Raw genomic sequence first — 22,448 nt, 5'->3', positions numbered from 1 at the left:
TGAAAACAGAAAAACTATGAGTATGATGATTTGATGATAAATCGGCAATTTTATATGCTTCAAAAACTGTAAAGATTTTTTCACAAAACCTATCAAATGTAGACCTAATTCATGCATTTTCAACCTTCTTCAGTTTGAGGTATATCGAATTAATATTAAAATTATTTTTTTGTCGGAATTTTTTATGCTTCATGTATTTAGCTACTGATTTGAAAAACCAGAAAGTGACCTGCACTAAACTAATGCGGTGATGTTATAAGAACGACCGTCAAAGTCACTTCTTCAAAGATTAAAATATTTTGTGAAAAAGATCTGTTTCCTTCCATAATATTCTTTCTGTTGATACCAAACAACCAATTATAAACATGTGTTTTACATATTTTGCAACTAAGTTGTAAAAAGAGACACAGAATAGTCCATATGACAGAGTGTACATGTAGTTTTCCCCTTCATCACATCATTATCCATTGAATCAGCTTCCAGTTGGCTTGGGACCAAAATTTTTTCCTTAATTCATTTTGTTTTATATTTAAGGTAAATGGACAAAAATGTAAAAGTCAATTAAAAGTCAATTCATCTAATCGTTATTTTTTTTTATCAGTATTTAAGACTGAAAATATTTTTATCTTTATTTTATCAAAAGAAAAAAATTGTGATAATTATTAATTATTACACCGAAAACACAACAAAATATCTATATTCTTCTTGTTTTATCATTAAGGCGCTGATAAAACACAGGTAAAAATTCAGGAAAAATTTGGACTGAAAGCAGACTATAATTGCTATCACAACACAAATCACACCTATTCTTCTAGACCCAATTATCAAATGTGTGCAAAATGGGAACACACCAATTGTTCCATGATTGACCATATTGTTGCCTGAACTATAATTAACACTGATCGTCTTATGACAGTTTACATAAATGTACATAAAATTTATTTAGAGAGAGAGAGAGAGAGGCTGAAAAGTAGTTAAATGAGTTAAATAAGAGTCAGATTGAGGGGAAAACATACAAGTTGAGTTGATGCCTATGGTAGCAACCTCATAATATCATAATAGTATGTCGCGTAATATTTGTCTTCTTAAAATCTGCGGCATATTTTCAGCTCATCATATGCAAAAAAATAATACTTTAAAATATTACTAATTTTCAAGTACATGTATATGCATGATTTGCGTAAAACAATGCTATCTTTGAGGCTCTTGTACAATATATTAACAAAATACATACAGCAATAGTTTTCTAGAAGTTTTTGTTTAATACAATTCAAAGAAAAAAAATGAATTTTTCTTCTGATAATACATATATATCTAAATTCTAACAATGATTAAAACTTAAAAAATTAAAATTGTACAGAACAAACACCTGTTATGGTGTCTTACACCATCGCAGTAAAATCATGGCCCTGCAATCACCGCGGTGACAATACCGCGACGGTGTATCGTGGAAAGGATTAAACCACCATCACAGTGTCGTGGGAAAAATACGGGATCCGCATTTGCCGTAGTGTATATGCACTAGGTATCATTCTGATATTAATTTATTTGATATGATAGAACAAAATATTAATCAATTAATGATAATATGTACATAACCAGTACATATCGAGGCATGCATATCAAGCTGTATCAAGCTTAACTGCAGATCTGTAGCTCTACAGAGAATATTCAGATTAGCAAACCGTAGGGTAACAGTTCCTATCATTCAAAATCCTTGCTATTTATGTCACATAAAAAATGCACAAGTTTTGGACTCAATAACATAATTTCTCTAAATATCTTGTACAAGTTTTCGATCCCAAAAAATTCCTAGGACATTTTACAACCAATATCATCACTTTACTTGCCTCTGATATTCTTCTAAACACAATCATCGTCCCTATAAAGTGAAGTAGCATATAGTTTGCTTACATATAAAAATGGGGAGTCTAGATCTGTATGTGAATTCAACATACTGTATTTACATGTACATATGGCTGCATGTATTCTATTTAGTGTTTTGGTGGAAAACGGCATCTGCTAAACCAAGTTCATTGCTAAATGTCAAATATATGTAAATAGATAGGTACATTCAGAAAAACATTATTTAAACTCATGCTAACTTGTTGAAAAATCATTTTTACCAAACATCGAACATGCCAAATATAATATGTTTACAGTACTTGATTTTCCAAGGTCGGTTTGCAAGTTTAAGAGAAAGTCTGAAGAGAAAGTTTATGTCTGCGATAAGGATATTATAATAAAAATCAGTCCAAAAGCTGCGCAAGTTATTGAGCACCATAAATTGCAAGTTTTTTACAAGCAAGAAATTGTAGGTCCAAGGTTGTCCATCAGATTTTTTCAGTACAAGTGATGGATCTGCAGCTATATCAAGCTAATGCATGCATTAAATAAAGTGCAAGTAAACAAGGTTTCGAGTTAATCTGTTCTGGACTGACCTCATCCGTTAATCCAATAGTTGTTCCCACAGTGTTTGTCCACCAATTCAGTAAGTAGGAGAAAATGGCAATCCACACAATGCTCCCAAAGAAGGACCCCCAATACCATTTTTTCTTATCCTAAAAATTGAAACATCAACTATATACGATTGACATATAATACTTTTAGAAATGAAATCTTCCATAGAATCACACACAAAATGATCTTAATTGCTTAAAATTGTTTGTTTTTTATTTTTGTTTGCTCTCAAATTTAAAGTACAGAGTAGTTTAAAACATGTTATTTTGAATTGTGTATTTATGCGTTTTTCAACTTATCACCATACGCTTTCATAAATAATTAACTGATAAAAATAGGAATAAAATCAATAAGCTATATTATAAAGAAGTGACATCATGACCAATCATTTCGATTGATTTTTATTGAAAGCCCAAGCAATGAGTATGTGCATACCTTTTACAAATTTTAAAATAAAAAGGTCCTTGACCAATTAGTTGTACAAATGAAAATTCAATGTTCTGTGGAATCAATATAAGTTTTAATATAAGATATCTGACTTCTCTATGTATGTCATCCATGAGAGATGATGGAAGAGCAATAGTCTGGATCATATCAATAGCGATATACAGACTACAGAGTAATGTTCTGTAAAGCCAATCATTCATAGCTAGAGGTCATTACCTCCAATATCGATTCATTCTAATCATTATAATACTGGCAATTAAGGCTGATAAGGGTTATTCTAAATGTGTTTTGCAGCACCAAATATATCAAATATGATGTTGACCATGGCATCATTTATGGTGGTAAAGAAACTAATAAAAGTGATACTGATCAATAACGTGGATTCAGCAAGACAACGAGTGGACAATAGTGCATATGGGTCAGTGCATGTATTTAAAGAAATTCAATTCAAGCTATAGATTTGATAATTGATCAATGCCTCAGCCAACCAGTAAGTGTATATAACCATCTGTTCATGAGCAGCAGTGAGATTTTATCATACGAGTGCCTATTCACACAGGTGTGCAAACCAGTGCTTTAGACTATTGTTCATGAAGCGGAATGACAGTGGTGACAACAGCGCACACACAGAAACTGTGATAAGTGTCCATCATGACACCAAAACCAGGAAGATTCTGATACAATGCTCTCATTTACAAGTCTTGATTATTAAACAGTCTACTTGATTCTCCCACAAGATTTTGAATTCCCATGACAATCAGGTCGACCTTTGTACATATATTTAAATAAGGCCACTGTGTCCTATCTTAACTATAAGCCATGTAATAAATGTATATGCTAATGAGGGACACAATTCCCTTTCTCTGTTTCTTAATGATTGAGTGTATGCAGCCCATTAGCTGAATATTTTACATGTACAGTTGAACTTCAATATCTTGAACACTGATATCTTGAATACAATGGATATGCTAAAGTGATTTGTAAATCCCAACTACCGTAATGTCGCGTGTATAACACGCTTTTTTTTTTCAGCCAAAATTTGATCAAAAGTGGGGGGTGTGTGTTGTACATAGGACTAAAATTTTACCCCATTAGCCATGATTCTTGATACCACGGGAGTAGTGACTGCCGATATAGCGTGTTATGCAAGTTGTATGAGTATACTAAATCTACTGCATCAGAAATACCTTATTCTTAGTTTTACTTCTATGTATTGAAATATTTATCCTCTCTCAACACTATATTCCTTGCATCAAACAAGTTAAAATATCGCCAGTGTATTGCCATTACATAATAAGCCACCTGTTGACTCGGCGCCTGGTCAATGTTTGTTTAACAATTTCCGGTGTAAGAAGCATGCACCTGTCTTGTGTCGGACTTCACGGGGTGTTTTCAAGTGCATGTAGATAAGCAATTATTCTGATTTTATTAAACTTCATTACTTCATGTTCAGTTATGCAGTTAAACGTTATTGCTTTACATAGACACTGCTAAAAGTACATTGATCATTTGTACGACTTGATAATGACGATATACGACATACATACGTTTCTTCACAATGTTTTTTTAACAACAATCAAAGAGTTTGACTATAACTAATCAATTAAATCATTTCTTTTGGTGTTGTTTTGGTTTATATCTGCAAACATTATTACTTTACTAAGCTGTGTTGCCCTTCTTCTCTAAGTATGATGATCTTCAAATTCTCCGATGTTGTATAAGGTCCAATGATATTTGATACTGCCCATGTAAATCATGCCGTTCTTTTTAAGTAAAATTGTAAGAACTTTGACTCTAATATCACTTGGGCCAAGTTCAGATCACGAAATTACAGTAATTGTGCTTGGGTTATAAAATTATCAATAAACAATGCTAGTTATTTAGAAAAATGGCGGCCGTCGATTTTCATCGTCTGTGCTATGTTCCGCTCACAAAATTAAAGAAATTGCGCATGGATTATAAAAATTATAATGAAACATCGATAGGTTCGGGGGGGAAATGGCGGCCGCTGATTTCACCATATTTTGGGTGTGTGTTGTACATAGGACCTCCTGTTTTTTCACCATAATTTGGTCAACTTTGGGAGTACATATTATACACGAGAGTGTATTATACACGATATATTACGGTACTTATTTTTTAAGTATTCTGCTCTCGATATCTTGAATACTCGGATATCTTGAAGTTTTTAAACAGTCCAATCTAGTTCGAGATAACGAAGTTTGTCTGTATTTGAAGTTACCCCATATTGCCTATAATGGGTTACAGATTCTGAACCATTTACTTTTTTCTGGACCCTTTAACTGTTGGGGACCTGCATGCATGTATAAGAATTTGATACTCTGAAAGTTCTTTTTAGGCCTTTCTTTTTGAGTGCTTGATATGAAGTTGCTACCTATACATTGTAAATTTAAGCATGTCTTAAAAGATGACATATTCAATGGCCATATTATTTTTGATCAATTCTTAACAGCAACTGGGGTATAAAAACTTAAAATTGTCCAGAAAATTAAGGTTGGTTGCTTTCCATATTTGCACGGACTACTAAATACAATCTACTTCAGTGTATGTTTGACTCATGATTGACTATTTTAAAGTTCAACATAAAAGGATATGCTATTGGAATTTTTCTACCAGAGCAATGGTTGTGTGTTATTTTTCTTGAAAAACATTTCTACAAATCTGTGTATAATGAAATATTCTTCAATGAAGTATCTGTGCATGGTGAAGCATTGAATAGAGCCCTCATCAGGTTAGAGAAAAAATAGAAAATGATATAATGGTATTTAAAAGATTTAGAAAAAAAGAGGGGAATAACACAGCCTATCTATGAATTCATGTAAGCTTTATTACATGTGTGTGTGCATTATTTTAATTATTAAACCTGCAGGATACTTTGTTTCTTTAGCCCTTTTCTTATTATAACTATCACTAAGATTAGTGCCCTATGATGAGATTTTTGGCCTCACCTGTCTCCGGACATCAGGTAGAGTAATCCACATGGGGAACACGAGAGGAGCCAGGATGATGTAGGAGATCCGACTTCTCCATCCCGAGGGCCAGCTCAGGTCTAAAGGTTCCTCCTCCTCCTCCAACTGCTAAAAGTAAATACGGTAGAACTCATCAATGACAGGCATGTCCTTTTTCAAATTGGCCTTTCAGTCAGAACAACGACGGGCTCTTATATTATCAAAAACAAAAAAAAGATGTCTTTGTTAAACACAAATGCAACAGAATATGGCCAAGTTCTGATTAAAAGTTCCTGGATATATTATTTACGTAATAGTATGATAAAAAATGAACATCTGCAAAAGCTGATCCCCATCAAATATTTTGCACAATTTTGACCATAAAAATAGATGAATACATGCATTGTCTTTGATTTGGGTTACATATGAAAGAGCATTAACAACTGAAACAACAAGAAAATTTACACTCATATACAATCTTTTTTCTTAAGGAGACATTCTAGATCTCATCGTATATGTCATTTGAATAATAAATAGTTTATCTAGACAGGTAAATTAATAAACTCATGATAATACAGTGATTCAGTTAATTGTATTGCTTTTAGTCCAGTCTCTGAAGTAACAAACTATTGAATTTTCCCTTTACAACAGGTAGTCCCTGCAGCAGAATCAAAATTGTTTAATCCTTGAAATCAGAATTATTCAATCCACAGAAGCCTACAACTGGGTCACTCACCTCCACTTCGTGTGAATTATCGCCGGAGCCTGATGCAGTATCAGTACTTTGTTTAGCTGTTCCATCAACTGTCAGCACCACTTTGTCCCCATCACTGTTGCCTGTATTGTTCTGATCTATGGCTTTGCCATTGGCCATTGGGTCTTTGCCATTAGCTTGTATGGTGTTATTGTCCTTGTCTACCTGAATGGTATTTGGGTCATCTGTGTGGGTAGTTCCTATGATGACCTTTAAGGTGGCAATGGCATGCAGGTGCATAGCCTTGTTGTGAGGTTTACCTAAATATACATTACCATTAATTAATACATTGCATTAAAGAGAAGAAAAACTCTCAAAGAAAAAGTACACAATCATGTTGATGAAGAACTTTTTTTCAAGGGTCTCTGGTATAATCTTATGATATTTTGCATGTTGAAAGTCATTTACAAAACTACCAATAAAAAAAATCAAATTCACAGAACAGCTCTTATTCATACCTAGTCATATTTAGAGTAATTTTTTATAACAGCCATCTGAAGCTTCTTTAAAACAAGTTTCAATTATCAGTCCTAATTCCTTTGGTATACAGAATGATTTTTTTAAAATTGGGATTTCACAGTAAAATATCAATAACACATTTCAGCATGAATCTTCAATGACAGTAAATGCCAGCCTTTATAACTATCATAAATCTTCACACCAGTGTTAAATGATTGAGCACATCACTATAACAACATTCAACATCAAACTGTCACATGGATTTTTCTGTCTGTTGTTACCTTACTAGGTATCACAAGGTCTCTGAGCTATTATCATGAAGAGTTATTAGGCAATCAATACTTCTGTTAAATATTAACATATTCTTACTGTCTTTATGCAGGGGATCTATATGATGAATAATTAGTTCCAATATGCCTGGCCTAAAGTGGTTGCCTCCAGAGTGTAAAATTGGCATACTTAAAACTCGTTCTGGTTTCTGAAAAAGAAATATCTTTTTCAAAAAATATATATCTACATATTCATCAATGTATTGATGTAGTTTACCACTAATTGTGATCAAATTATGATGAATAATAAATTTACAATTTGCATATTCAATGACATCAAAACAAATAACCAACATTTTCCCCATTTAATCTATATTAAGACTATAAAGTAAATTGATTTTCCTATGAACCGATTTCCCCTTCTTAAAAAAAATGTCAATTTCACAACATCAGAAATGTTAAGTGAATAAAATTTTTAACAGAATTAAAAAAAAAAGGAAAAAGGCGAGTTTCTGGGAACTGAGTGCACAATATGAAAAATGTCAGAAAATAATGTGTGCATGTACATGTAACTCCCCTGCATGAACCTATCTGTGAGAATTTCAATGACGAATCTGTTCAAATAAACTTGATGAACTGTGATTACTTGGTATTAAATCATTGAGGCATGACTGAGTAATCAGCAGCAAATCTGGGAAAAACAGTCAATTACTGAGTAGATTGTTGGTTTAGTGCTTCCATTAAATCTGATAACACACTAGTATCAAATCAAACCAGCTAGTTACCAAACTCCTTGCATGCAACCAAAATCCTACACAAATACCACATAATCAAAGGTATAGTCAGCCCTGGTTGATGTTTTAAGTCAGCATAACTTGCTGATACCAAGCTGATTTTTCTTGAAAAGAATACTGTCTTTGTACACCTGAAGAATGATTAGTAAAAGACATTTCCACAATTTCTTTGTGCACCCTTTTCTACAAATCAGTCAATGCTTTTGTCTCCATAAATTTTATTTTACTTCTTTAGATCTTTAAAATTGCACTAGCAAAACACCTGTGTTTTTCAACCTAAAGATCATTTGACTCCTTTACTGTGATGCAATGTGAAACTTCCTGCACTGAATAATTTGATACACAAATACAGCCCCAAGTAAATTGGCTGAAAAATAATGTTCATTCAATACTATGAAAAAATCCCTAGATTTCTTCCTTGAAATGCTCATGGTCATTTTTAGTAAAATATAAAAATTAAAGGTCTAAACAACATCCTCTTGACAAGGAAAAGATACCTGCTTTGACCATGACTTTTGATCTAAAAACTTGGTGTAAATAAAGTCACTGAACAATCCATACATGTGATATATACCGGCTGTACGCAAAATGTACCATTTTTACAACCCCATTCACGGTGTACCAGCGGAAATTTGTACAGTATTTTTAATTTCTTGCTAAAATGCCACCTTTTTCTTCTCATTCTCACTTGCGAGACACTAGAAAATATCACCTGTGTTTGACACATGACCTTTCAATACTTGTGTGGTGTATACAAACCGTCGCACGTAAAGGTGTGAACTACCTTTTGGGATAAACATATATAGCTATAAATCTGAATCAAGGTATCCAATTAGGTACATGTACCTTTGTTTTTGAAGGGGTGCTTGATTATAACTGTTTATGTTTCGTAACTTGATCAAAAAAATTTAGCCAACCTTAGAAATTAATATACATTAATCTGATCCAGCCTCCGTACATAATATTTACGATGATTAAACATCTTTATTACCATTATTACGCTGAAATAAAGGAAATGGTTCTAAGTTATGTTTGTGCTGAAATTTATGTATTGATTTGTGAAAAAATGTAATTATAAAACACAATGTATGAAAATTTAAAGCATTCAAAACCCCATTACAACTTTTAAAATAAGACATTTGTGACAATATAAATTGCATATAAAAGAATGTAAGTTATATTTTGTACCATTTTTTTTATGGGAAGTGTTTTTTTCACCAAAATTCCAGTTTTTTTTTGGGGGGGGGGGGGGGGCTTCTGTACAGTTTTGGAGTCTTCAACTAATCACATGTATGAACATCCTTTACACAGAGAAACTTTGAAGGTTAAGTATGTGACAGATTTGGTCAAAACAAAGATTTAAGGTCACAGTATATGCTTTACACAAAGGTCATGCTATGACCTTCAGCTTTCACCTATAGAAACTTGATTTTTGATCACTACATACCCTTTACCCAAACTTATAAATCTATGAATTGTATATGTACATGTATCAATTAATAAACACTACTTTCTAGACCCTCTTTTCTCATAAAACTTGAATCAGAAAAGATTCCTTCTATAGGTAGTCAATCTGCATAAAACATGTTGTTCCCATTCACCTTGCTTGTAGAGCAAGTTTCCTACTACAGTAACAAAACATGTATGTGTGCAGTGGTGTCTTTCTACAAATGCCTCATATACTCCTTAACTATAAACTAATTAAAGATGATCTTCCTGGTTGTCTTATAAAAACACTCACCCCCCCCCTCTTTTTTTCAAATTTAATTGGACATCATAGATGAAATCTTCCTTTGAAAAGGCTCTGTATATACACTTCAGGAAATTTATCTAATCTCTAATAATGTGGATTCCCTACATTGTGGAGGCTATTTTATGGAGATATCATACAATTGCAGTTTTAATACAGGATCTCTAGAAGTTACAGTATATTTATTTATTATAATCAGTTAATTAATAGTACAGTAAAACAAAATCAATTCCAATTAAAAACAAAAAATCAAAACAATTTAGTACACTATGTTCAAAACACGATCTTGTAACAAAAGACAAATCTTTCCTCAGATTACCACAAAAAATTAGTTTATAAATATTATACTAGTACATGTATGAATATTGATAAATTCACTACAGGGACTCTTGGTTATTCATGGTGTAATAATTTTGATTAAGAATAGATTTTAATAGAAAAAAAGAAAAGAAGGAAAGTCATGTGGCATTAATAGGCACTTTATGTTGGTATAAAGGTAATGAATACATTTCTCCCCCAACTAATTCATTAAGAACTGGTTTTATCCAACTGTTTCTCGTTTCCTCATTATATGTACATGTATAGCAGTCATTGATCACAAAGTTTCTTTACCCCTTAAGAAATTGAATTTATTTAATCAAATGAAATAAGAAGAACCCACTGACTGGCTGCTTCCTGCCTGAGCTTTCATTAAAAGTTTAATATCTGGTAAATACATCGTACAAGAAAAAAAGGTAAAATATAGATTTTTGTTCCAGCTGAAGCTTCTGGGGTAGGATGAAGTTTGAAATTAGCGATCAATATGACAGTGTACTGGAGCTGCATGCAAAGCCAAAAAATCAATGCCTCCAAAGAGACAAGAGAAAACTCATTAAAAGTAAAACTAGAAACATCGGTGCCTACCACCTATTCCTAGCATTGGATGTAGAAAAATTGATGCAGTCAGTCCTTGCTTTCTGATGCTAGCATGTAACTGATATTGCTTTGTATGGTTGATTCTCATGTGTTAATTAAAACGTACCCATCTACAAATGTTAAACCACTCCATGTATATGTATACTAACATCTAGAGCACTTTTTAAACAAGCATTCTGAGAGTATTGCATAAGCCATACAGGTCCCCTACCGGTTTGTAATATTTTATGAAAGCTTCAAAGCATACATCTATTTCAAAACTATTATAAACAAGATGTTATGCTTTAATTAGAGATAAAAAAACAGAGGAAATTCAAACTACATAGTTGATATAGAAATTAAATAAAAAATGGGTAAAATAATACTCTTTATTTTATCTCCTGTAATTTCGCCAAATCCATTAAGTATTTGCTGGTAGAAATTTGTGAAAACAATGCACTGTTATGCAGAATATCATTTCTAACCGTCTTCTGTACCCCGAATCAACAGACCAACCCTATAACGAACCCAATTGTAATAATACAAAAGACCCTGTTGATTAAATTTACAACACAATGCTTGACACTATTTACCGGTAACAGAACTTATTTGTTTGTTGGAAACAATAAAAGGAATGGTACAAATAATGCACGATATGATTACTGACTACATACTTTACCCGGCCGTTTATAATTCAATACACAATGAACATGATAGCGAACCCAAACATAAAAAAATGAAATATAAAAAACTAATTTTCTCGAAAATATATCAACCAGACGCTATAAAAGTTTAAACTTGATCTGCAGTTTGACATTTTGAAGTTGTTCAGCAAAGGACTATATATGGTTTGAGCCTTAAAATTGCCCCCTAAAATGAACATTGGCATTTTACTGTAATTCTTTGTTTTATCTATACTACTATATTAAAATAATAGACTCGATTCTTTGAACTTTAATACCGAGAAATCGGATAAGTACTGTCTTTTGTTTTATATATTTTAAACATCATTGGTACTTGAAGATTGCCAATTTGTTTTTATTTTTTCTCAATCAAGCTTTGCTAATTAGTAATCAAAGAAAATTCCTTTAAAAAATCCAGAAATCATCTGAATTTTTGGGATTTTACAATTTTACGCATGCGCATTACATTCACGTTAAATCCCGGAAGGCTCTTTAGTTTATGTTTCCAAAATATGACATTTGTATGGATAAACTCAGAAACGATATTACAAATACGTGTAAATTTTCATTGAAATAAAAAATTTGTCATATATTCATCAAAGAAAATACGAAAGATAACTCTAACTCAGTGCATTTAATATGAAAAATCCGAGAGTTCCGAATGTCAACATGGTGTGTAAATTCAAAGCCAGGAAAAAAGTGTTGAATTCTTCTTTAGTATGAATTAATTTTTTAGATAAAAGATATTTACAGCCTTGAAATTTTTTTTTTTGGTGAATAATTTGACTGTTAATTATTTACAATGCAGCTTCGTTAATTTTCTCCAAAATTGTTCCGGAGCGATTCTGCAACTTTTTGCTACGTTAATACAAGTGAACATATCGGAGGCGTTTTAACTGTGGTTAAGGCCCGTCCCAAGGTTTTTCAGTTAGATTTTTCTAAGCAGAGTGTAGTGAAATTAAGAGCATTATTGTAGGCTTAAAGCTTGGTTATGTAAATGCAAACAATACGGTGTTTCAATGTATCTATTTCGTAAATGTCCAATATCATATGTTATATGTCAACCCGTGCACGCACGGGTCAAAGTCTAGTTTGTACAAAAATACATTTGAAGTTTTTTCATAATTTTCATTTTGATTTTCGTGCCCACAATTTAAAAAAAATATGACATCATAAAGTTTACCTTTTTCCGCCATTTTCTCATTTTTAGCATAAAACAGGAAACATTGAGCGACTGCTTGAACAAACAATATATTTTCACCAAAGATGTATTTCTCCACTACTTATAAGTGACAAGAAGTTTGTTCTTGTTCAAAGAGTCGCTCTTTATTTCCCATTCGAAAAAAGATAAGAAAAATGTAATATTTTGATTGATTTTGATTTAATTATAAAAATAGCGTCACTTAAACTGACGTCATATACTGTCGAACTGTCGGATGGACAGAGGGACAGACTGACAGATGCAGAGGAAAGCTATAGTACCCTCCGGTGAAACCGGTAGAGGACTAATAATGAAAAAGTTTTCAGAACTACACTTATTGCTATTTAAAAAATATTTGAATTTTGTAGCAATGCCATGTCAGTAAATTGATTTTTATTTGTCCATATCGTTTACTCTGCACATTGTCCAGATCTTGAAAGCTCTTGTCTATAAATGACTTACCTCTTCAATTTGACTAGAACTTCCTACTTTGGTTTTCTTCTTCGGTAACTTGGATTTCACCCATCTCTCTATTCTGTGGTTAAATTTCATAAATATAACGTAAAATATATACATAAAAAACAAGACCAGTGCTTCATACCAGTAAATTTTTTCGTCTGTGATGAAAAACACGATTAACAGTATAAGGTCAATGCTGTAAAACGACACGTCCCTGAAGAGTGGCCACCAAGTTAGTTGAAGAACATCTTTGCTGACCAGAGCACACATTCCAATGACAAACAATATATTAAAAACAGCAGATCCCACAATGGTTCCCACTCCTACATTACTTTTTGCTAAAAACACTCCTATAAGACTGGTAAAGAATTCAGGAGCACTGCCCCCTGCAGCCATGAAGGTGGCACCGGCCACATCCTCCGAAATTCCATAGCGAGTAATAATGACTCCTAAAGAGGGCACAAAGAATTCATCACAGACAATGGCTAACGCTATAAACATGTAGATCATTCCAATCACATGTAAGATCACAGCTCCAGACTTTAACTGATCCTCGGTGAAGGCATCCTCAGGGTACAGGGCTTCATCCTCTGTAGTGGAATTGGTGGTCAGGAGATGTCTTTGTCCACTGTGGCTGCCCAGTTCTATCCCCTCTAGATGATGGAAGTCACCAGTTTTTGCCATATCAAATATGGCATCTCTGTTATATACTAGAAAACTGCCAAAGTAACAGCTGAGAAGTCCAGATACCAAAATGCACAGCCGCAGCTTGCGGGCTCGCCGCTTCATAATAATGTCTAAATTCATCTTGTTGATTAAGAATCGATTTTTGGATAGTTACATCTTTATTTGTCACAATCTGAAATACATCATAATATTCTATAAGCAAGTTACAACAAATATATATCTATAAATTTAGGTATAGCTAAATTTCAATGAAAATATATAAGAACTAGAGCAAAGCTTGTTGCAATGAAGCAGTGTTCTTAAACCAATAAACATCAGTAACTAAAACAAAAAGAAACAAATCGAATTATTCTTGGTACGAGTTAACAAATTGTGAATGATTCGATGTACAAATTAACAAACACCTTATTGATTTTAAGAACACTTAGCAAATACAAAATCCGAATATGTTTAAGAATGAATTAACAATTATCGAATTATTTAAGGTACGAGTTAATTTAACTTTGAACATTATACTATTTTCTTAACAAGAAAATGTGGAATCAAATTTTTCGGAAAATTAAAATTTTTAACCCCTATATCTCTGTAATGCATTGTCTAATTTTAAAACAGATTTCAGTTTTAAATTAAGCTAAAAAGGCTCCTACTTTTTGCATTCATGATTCAAAACAAATTATCGCTCAAAAAAGGGTTATTATACAAAGACTTTAGAGCCCTCCCAGCCCCTAATTTGAGGGGACAACCCCTTTTCCTTGATATCAAAAGAAAGGTCTCGTGAATATAAACACATTTTGTTCAAAAAGCGTTCACGAATTGTTTACTGTTCTAGAGATATCAGAACAATTGTGTTTTAGGGGCCGACCCTTCAACTCCTTACCGGGGCCACCAACAAAATTTTGGGGGGAAACTGTTAACTGTTTAAAACTGTTAATGCTAATATGAGTACACAAACCAATTTCTATTCTTTAAATTCCATTTTATTTCAAGTTCACTGTTAATGTATGAGGACATTTGCATCCTTATGTTAACAAACATGACTCGATTGAAACAAAAATCCACATGTCAAGCAACCATTTAATATAAACATTTTGAATTATAGGTATACTGAGCCCGATTTTTTTCCGAAATTTTTTTTCCTCCCAGAAAAAAAACAACAACATCAGGGCAGGCCATTTTCAGAGAGACAGGGATAAGAATCTAAAAAATAATTTTATGTGGCCTGAGACAAGCAAGCTTTGTGTCAAATGTGAGCTCCTAATTATTTTCATTAATACAAGACAAAACACACACAGGAATTAAGCATTTTTAAAACAATGACCTTGAACTTCCTTAATTGACCTTGGGTCAAGGCCATGAAACACCCTCAGGTTACAAGCAATCTTTATGTGAATTAAGAAATTCCAATATTTGTCCATAAGAAAAATATGGACCGTACATGAATTTTGCACTTTTTCTGCCAGTGACCTTGCCCTTGCCCAAATGACCTTGGGTCAAGGTCATGACACACCCTTAGGTCATAAGCAATCTTTGGCAATAAGCAATCTTTGGGTGAAGTTAGAACTTCCAATGTTTCATAAGAAAGATACGGACCGGACTCAAATTTTGTACAGACAGACGGACGGACAAGGTGATTCCTATATACCCCCTATTTTTTGGGGGGGTATAATAATCAAAGTTTTGGACTTCTGGCCCCTTGAAACCCCTAACTACGTAGCATATGACTTCGGTATAGAACTGTATAGATAAGCACCTGTACAATGAACATTTTTGCTTCTATAATCAATAAAAAATTATTTTTCAGTAAAGATTTATTATAAAAAGACTTTAGACACCTCTTGGTCCCTAATTTGAGGGGCCAGCCCCTTTTTCTTGATATCAAATAAAAGGTCCTGTAAATATAAACACATTTTGTTCAACAAGTGTTCAGGAATTGTTGACGGTTCTAAAGATATCTTAATAACTGTGTTTTAGGGGCCGACCCTTTAACTCCTTACTGGGGCCACCAACAAAAATTTTTTAGGTAGCATATTGTTGGGAACATTGGTCTAAGCAATTTTTGCTGTACAATGCTTTTCAGAATATTTCTCCTTTTCTAGATATTAATGATCATAGATTTGGAATTCTGGCCCCTTGAAACCCCTAATTACGTAACATATGACTTAGGTATAGTACTGTATATATGAACAGCTGTACAATGAACGTTTTTGCTTCTATAATTAATAACAAATTATTGTTCTGTAAAGAGTTACAATAAGAGGATTTTAAAGCCTTCTTGGCCCTTAATTTGAGAGGCCAGCCCCTTTATCTTGATATCAAACAAAAGCCCATAAAAATTGAAACAATGTTTGCATTACATATTTTAACAAAATATTTATACATCAAAAGATCAAATTTTAAAGATGTCCGAAAATTTCGTGAAAAAATCTACTTTTCAGGTTCAGGCAAGCTTCAATGCCTTGCGCAATTTTCATAATTGGAAGCATGTGGGTACATATCCATACATTCATCTACAATCCCTAAAAATTTTAAGATTCTACCTTGATTAGCTTCAGAGGAGATGAGAGGACAAAATGAACTTAATTTTTTTTAAAATTGTCAATATCTGAAACTGGAAGTGACGTCATAATTTGAAAATTTTATAAAATGTAGCGACAATGATGTTCTATTTAAGTCCTAAAAATTTCATGCAAATCAGTTGAATAGTTTTTTTGAAATAAATCTCCAAAAAAGTCAGAAATAGAAAAAAAGAATAACTAGACACGATCTTGTTGCGAGCAACGAGGAGGTCTTCCGTCTGATTTTAAAATTTGAGATGTATATGTTCGATTTTGATTTTGCAATTTAACAGCTTAACATGATTTAAAATAGAACAGGGTCTACATTTTAAGGGCCAGATAATATTTTGTTTCAGTTGTAAGAGCTTTGGTTGAAAAAATTTAGACCCCACTTGGTCTCCAATTTGAGAGACCAGCCCTTTCTTCTTGCTATCAAATGAAATTCTTAAGACAATTCAACAAGTGTTTAGAAATTCGTCACCGTTCTTGAGATATCTGGAAAAAAAAACATTTTAGGGGATGGTCCCTTATTGCCAAAATGGGGCTGCTGAACCAAATTTTAAAGGTTGCATGTTGTTAAGTACATCATTTTGAACATCTTTTCTTCTTTACTGCATTTCAAAATATATTTCCTTTTTGAGGTATGGGAGGTCATAGTTTTGGACTCTTGACCCCTAAAAAACCCTTATTACGTAACACATGATAAAATCATTACATTGCCTGGATACATAACTGTAAGATAAGCATATTTAAGGTCTTCCGTTTCCAACGGAAGACCTTATTGTTATTGCTTTGTTTCTTTTTCCCTTTTATTATTTTTTTTTTTTCTTACGCTTTTTTGTACAAGCGATTTCTTGAAAACGACTTGACTGATTTTCGTGAAAATTTCTGATCTTGTAGATATTGATAAAAAGCTTATATATAATTTTTTATTTTAATTACGTCATTTCCGTTCGGGAGATATTGACGTTTTAGTGATTTTTAGAGGGTCATTTTGTCCTGCTATCTCCTCCTAAACGAAAAAAGATATTGAATTTAAATTTTCAGGGATTGTAGACAAAAGATTGTAGATGTGTTTAAAGGCATTTATGGTTGTCTGGCTTCAAAGGCGTCGAAGCTCGCCTGGACCCGAAAATGGAGTTTGAAAAAACAACGTAATTTTTAATGGTTTTCGTTCGTTATCTCCTTTCCTGAAAATATTTTACCATAACATATAGAGCAAATAAAATTTATATTTACAAGATCTTTCGTTTGATTACAAGAAAAAGGGGCTGGTCCCTAAAATTAGGGGCCAAAAGGGCTCTAAAGTCTTTCTTCCATAGCACTTTACTGAGAAATATTTTGTAATATGTTTAAGAAGCAAAAATGTTCATCTTTTACTAATAAAACTATACATTATAAAATTTTTATTATGCGTTACGTAATTAGGGGTTTTAAGGGGCCAGAAGTCCAAAACTTCGATCGAATATATCTCAAAAAGGACAAATATTTTGAAAAGCAATATAGAATAAAAGATGCTTAGAATGATGTTTTAAACAATATTCAATCATGTAAGTTTCGTTATCTGGCCCCAATAAGGAGATTAGGGGTCGGCCCCTAAAACGTCCTATCCCAGATAGCTCTAAAACGGCAAAGAATTTCTAAACACTTGTTGAACAAAATATGTTTAATATCAAAAGAACTTTTGTATGATGCCAAGAAAAAGGGGCTGGCCCTTCAATTTAGGGGCTTAAAGGGCTCTAAAGTCTTTCTTCCATAGCACTTTACTGAGAAATGTTTTGTAATATGTTTAGGAAGCAATAATGTTCATCTCACATTTATTTAACAAAATATTATAATTATTTTATCATGTGTTCCGTATTAAGGGGTTTTTAATGGGTTTTAAGGGGCCAGAAGTACAAAACGTTGATAACATATCTCAAACAGAACAAATATTTTTAAAAGCATCATTTTGAAAATCAATATAAAATTAAATGCTGAGAATGATGTTCCTAACAAAATTCAACCATCAATTTTTTTTGTTGTTGCCCAAATAAGGAGATAAAGGGTCAAATATCAAAGTCAAGGTCATATAACCTTCAAAAAATCGCACGGAAGACCTCCTCGTTGCTCGCAACGAGATCGTGTCTAGTTGTTTCTATAATCTTTCATTAAATATCCCTCAGTAAAGAGCTACAGATAAAAGACTTAATATAGGGCCCTTTGGTCCCCTATTTTGAGGGGCCAGCCCCTTTTTCTTGATATCAAATAAAAGGTCATTTAAATCCCAACACATTTTGTTCAACAAGTGTTTAAAAAATCGTTACTGTTCTTAAGATATTTGGGAAATACGGTAATGTTTTAGGGGCTGATCCCTTATCTCCTTATAAGAGCCGTTTAACAAAATTTTGAAGATAACATATTGTTTAGTACATCATTTTGAGTTTTTTTTCTTCTATACTGCATTTCAAAATATTTTTCTGGACTTTTAGCCTCTAAAAACCCCTAATTACGTAACATTCGAAAAACTCATTATATTGTTAAGGTACATAACTATAAGATAAACATTTTTGCTTCTACAACTTATTACAAAATATCCCTCAGTAAATGGCTATAGATAAAAGACTTAAGATCCATCTGGGTCCCTAATTTGAGGGGCCAGCCCCTTTTTATTGATATCAATCATAAGCTCTTGAAAATATAAAGTCTTTTTGCAATACATGTATATGGAACCTGGAAAACCTGGAAAAAACCTGGAAAAATTACAGGGCTTTTCTTTAGTATATTTTCAGGTCCCGGCGAGCTTTGACGCCTTTTTAATCAGACAGATAAGACTGACATTATACACAGCTACAATCTTTTGTCTACCATTCCTGAAAATTTGAACTCGCTATCTTTTATAGTTTAGGAGGAGTTCCATGGACAAACTAACCCTTAAAAAATCACTTAAAAGTTAATATATCGGAAACGGAAATGATGTCATTGGAAACGGAAGACCCTATAATGATACAGTAATGAAATTGTAATTTCATATCTGGTATGGATGTTTTCTCAACATTAAAAAAGCTATTTCATATAAAACTGGAAACATCAATTAAGAATAAATGCATGGGTTTAATTCCATAAAAGATACATATGGTTACCCAATAAGATCATTTTTTCCCCAAGAAATATGCCCCAAAGAATGATTATTTTTGGATATTTTCAGTCCTATAATGGCTATATAACACAACAGGCCATGCAGACAAATTATCATACCACACTTACACACGTTATTCTGATCAAAGAATGAAAAGTCATAAAATGCATAAACTACTTAACTTAATTATTAAATCCAAGAAAAATATCTGAGCATATGATATCAAACTGTTAGATATCAATGAATTGTGATAAATAAATAGGATTGAAACAAAATATCTATGTCAAACTAAATTAACAGATGATATTCATTTTAATAAATATCTCTTTGGTATTAAAACATATGTGTTAATTAACCAAGGAAACAGCAATCAGTTTTAGATCCTTATATTAAAATGCTGTTCAGTTATCTAATAGATTATTTCAATGGATTAATTTACCATTTCCCATGCTATCAAGGATTCGAGACTGTCAACACAATTGATACACAAGACAATACGTTTAACAATCGGCATCACTGATCAATTGGATTCACAGCAGGGGAAGACATTACTGATATTACCAAGAAGTCTCCAGGCAAAAAAAAATATCTTAGACTATAAGGGGATTTTTTGTGTGGCTTCTTTAATCAACAGAAGTAATAGAGGTTTCCCGAAATTAGATGGGGGATATTTACTTCCAATAAACACCAAGTGGCTGAGAATCAATATCTATGAAACACTGCCGCCATGGCAATTGACAGTCCATGTAAACATTTTGCTTTCCATTATTGGCACTTTTGTATCAATTTATCATGAGCATTAATATCAATCTCATAAAAATTGCCCAGAAAACATTTTACTGCTTTTTCTATTGTCACCATTTTTTTTATTTGCACTTATATTTGTCACGTAGGATAACTGCTTATCAAGCTTGCCGTGGATGGAGTTATTTCAAAGAATGATAGAGTTTAAACAATTTTTGATATACCTTGATCAGTATGTATACATTAATCATATTTCTAGCTTAACTGGTCATGGATAATTCTAGTACACATGTACTACGTTTTTCTTTTTTGTAAAATATTTCAAATATTTTGTAAACAAGTTAAAACACACTTAATTTATTTCCCTGATGTCATGGTTATCATTGCATTATTTCCATATCCATATAAAAATTTAATCCAAAACAGAACAAAGGTCTTCAAATAGGAATGTATTACTTAGAATTTCATTTTAACAGGAAATATATTAATTGGAATTTCACCATGGAAATGATTGATTTGAATCTAAAATCAAAGAAATAAAAGCCGCTAATATAATATACTAAGTCCACAAATAAAAAAAAATGAATTCATATCATAATACAACCATGTTTTTTGATTTGAGTAAAAGACTTCAATTTATTAATTGCTACTTAATTTGGACACATCATTTCAAATTCTATAATAACTTTATGAAAAGATATTTATAGAACTGATAAGGTTTTCAATCAATGTCCCAAAAAATTGATGCAAATCCTGTGTTTCTATGACAATACAATAAACATTTTAAATTTCAATTGTTTTTATTAATCTAGAATGATTAGTTTGTTTTCCATTTCCATTTAATGTGTGCGTGTGTGTGTGTGTGTGTGTGTGCGTGTGTGTGTGTGTGTGTGAGAGAGAGAGAGAGAGAGAGAGAGAGAGAGAGAGAGAGAGAGAGAGAGAGAAAATATGACACTTACCATGAAATACTAAGGGATAAAATTCCAATTCTTAGGTCACATCACAATTCAAACAGCTGAAACCCTATTTCCTCTATTTATACTTAACATCAACAAATCAAAGACCAGCCATATCAAATATGTATGACAAAACAGGTAGTGGGAAAGCTGGCCCCACTATATGACCCTCAATCGACTGTTTGGCAGTGCTTACCTCTGTAAACGCTCCTACGATGACCATTCACCGCTGTCTCTGCTTGTATTGATGTTGGATGCCAACTCTGTCACGTCACAATAATTATGGTTTTCTACCTGCATCAAAAATCAATAGCCACATATATGATTGTACATATCAGCAATGGCTTCCTTTAAATTGGCAGTAAAGAGGCTGGGCTCCACAGATTCGTCAATATTTGGCAGCAGATGGTAGTTGGAAATTTCAATTCTCTATTATACGAGATTAATCTAATTTTCTAATAATCAAAATGTCATTCTTCAATTATTTTTTTCACTAGAAATCAGGAAATTTTGGAATTTATATCTTTCATTAAAAGAAAAGCAGATGAGTTGCATTTTTTAAAAAAGATCTGCCATAATATAATGATCAACGTCCCAATCATCTGATAAACCATCACTCTCTAAATTGTATAGCACCATTAATTCATTATAGGTGATTTATTAAAATGTTTGGTTTTTCAACAAGATATCTGTGAGCCAATGCTCACTAGTGATACCCCCACTCTGATGTGAATATGCAAAATAAGCAAAGTCGACATTTAACAGAAAGCTGGCATCCGATTGGTCAGAAATATATCCCACAATATGGCATGCCTAAACAAATAGTGTGTTAAAATTTCCAGCATCTGCGATAAATAGCTGCTGAGAAATCTTTGAGGAAAATTTGTTTGAAAATTTTGGCTAAAATAAACAAAGTACTCATTTAACAGGAAGATGACTTCAGATTGGTACAAAAATATATCCCACGATATGGCATGCCTTAACAAACACTGTGTAAAAATTTCAAGCATCTCCGATAAATAGCTGCTGAGAAATCTTCGACGAAAATTTGTTTGAAAATTTTGGCTAAAAATAAACAAAGTCGTCATTTAACAGGAAGTTGACGTCTGATTGGTACAAAAATATATCCCACAATATGGCATGCCTATACAAATACTGTGTAAAAATTTCACGCATCTGTGATAAACAGTTGCTGAGAAATCTTTGACGAAAATTTGTGTGAAAATTTTGGTTAAAAAATAAGCAAAGT

At 32.6% G+C, this 22,448-nt stretch overlaps 1 protein-coding gene across 5 annotated transcripts in view; it reads right to left on the bottom strand.

Annotated features, from left to right (window-relative positions):
* LOC105342947 (sodium/potassium/calcium exchanger 2) overlaps positions 1 to 22,448 on the bottom strand; it is a 72,064-nt gene that overhangs the window by 14,373 nt on the left and 35,243 nt on the right. For 3 of the 5 annotated variants that reach the window (XM_066086606.1, XM_066086608.1, XM_066086607.1), the window contains 6 exons: positions 21,396 to 21,493; positions 13,143 to 13,998; positions 7,459 to 7,567; positions 6,613 to 6,890; positions 5,877 to 6,005; positions 2,442 to 2,561 (listed from right to left, as the gene is read on the bottom strand). In XM_066086606.1, coding sequence (XP_065942678.1) covers positions 2,442 to 2,561; positions 5,877 to 6,005; positions 6,613 to 6,890; positions 7,459 to 7,567; positions 13,143 to 13,946 — 1,440 coding nt within the window. In that variant the 5' untranslated portion in view covers positions 13,947 to 13,998; positions 21,396 to 21,493. Of the gene's footprint in view, positions 1 to 2,441; positions 2,562 to 5,876; positions 6,006 to 6,612; positions 6,891 to 7,458; positions 7,568 to 13,142; positions 13,999 to 21,202; positions 21,364 to 21,395; positions 21,494 to 22,448 lie in introns of those variants that run through there. The other 2 variants (XM_066086610.1, XM_066086609.1) reach the window with 2 other exon arrangements.

This window comes from Magallana gigas, chromosome 6 (genome assembly GCF_963853765.1).
Source record: "Magallana gigas chromosome 6, xbMagGiga1.1, whole genome shotgun sequence".
Classification (NCBI taxonomy): Eukaryota; Metazoa; Mollusca; class Bivalvia; order Ostreida; family Ostreidae; genus Magallana; species Magallana gigas.
Note: the sequence above shows the minus strand (reverse complement) of the source record. Positions and strands in the feature narration are given on the sequence as shown.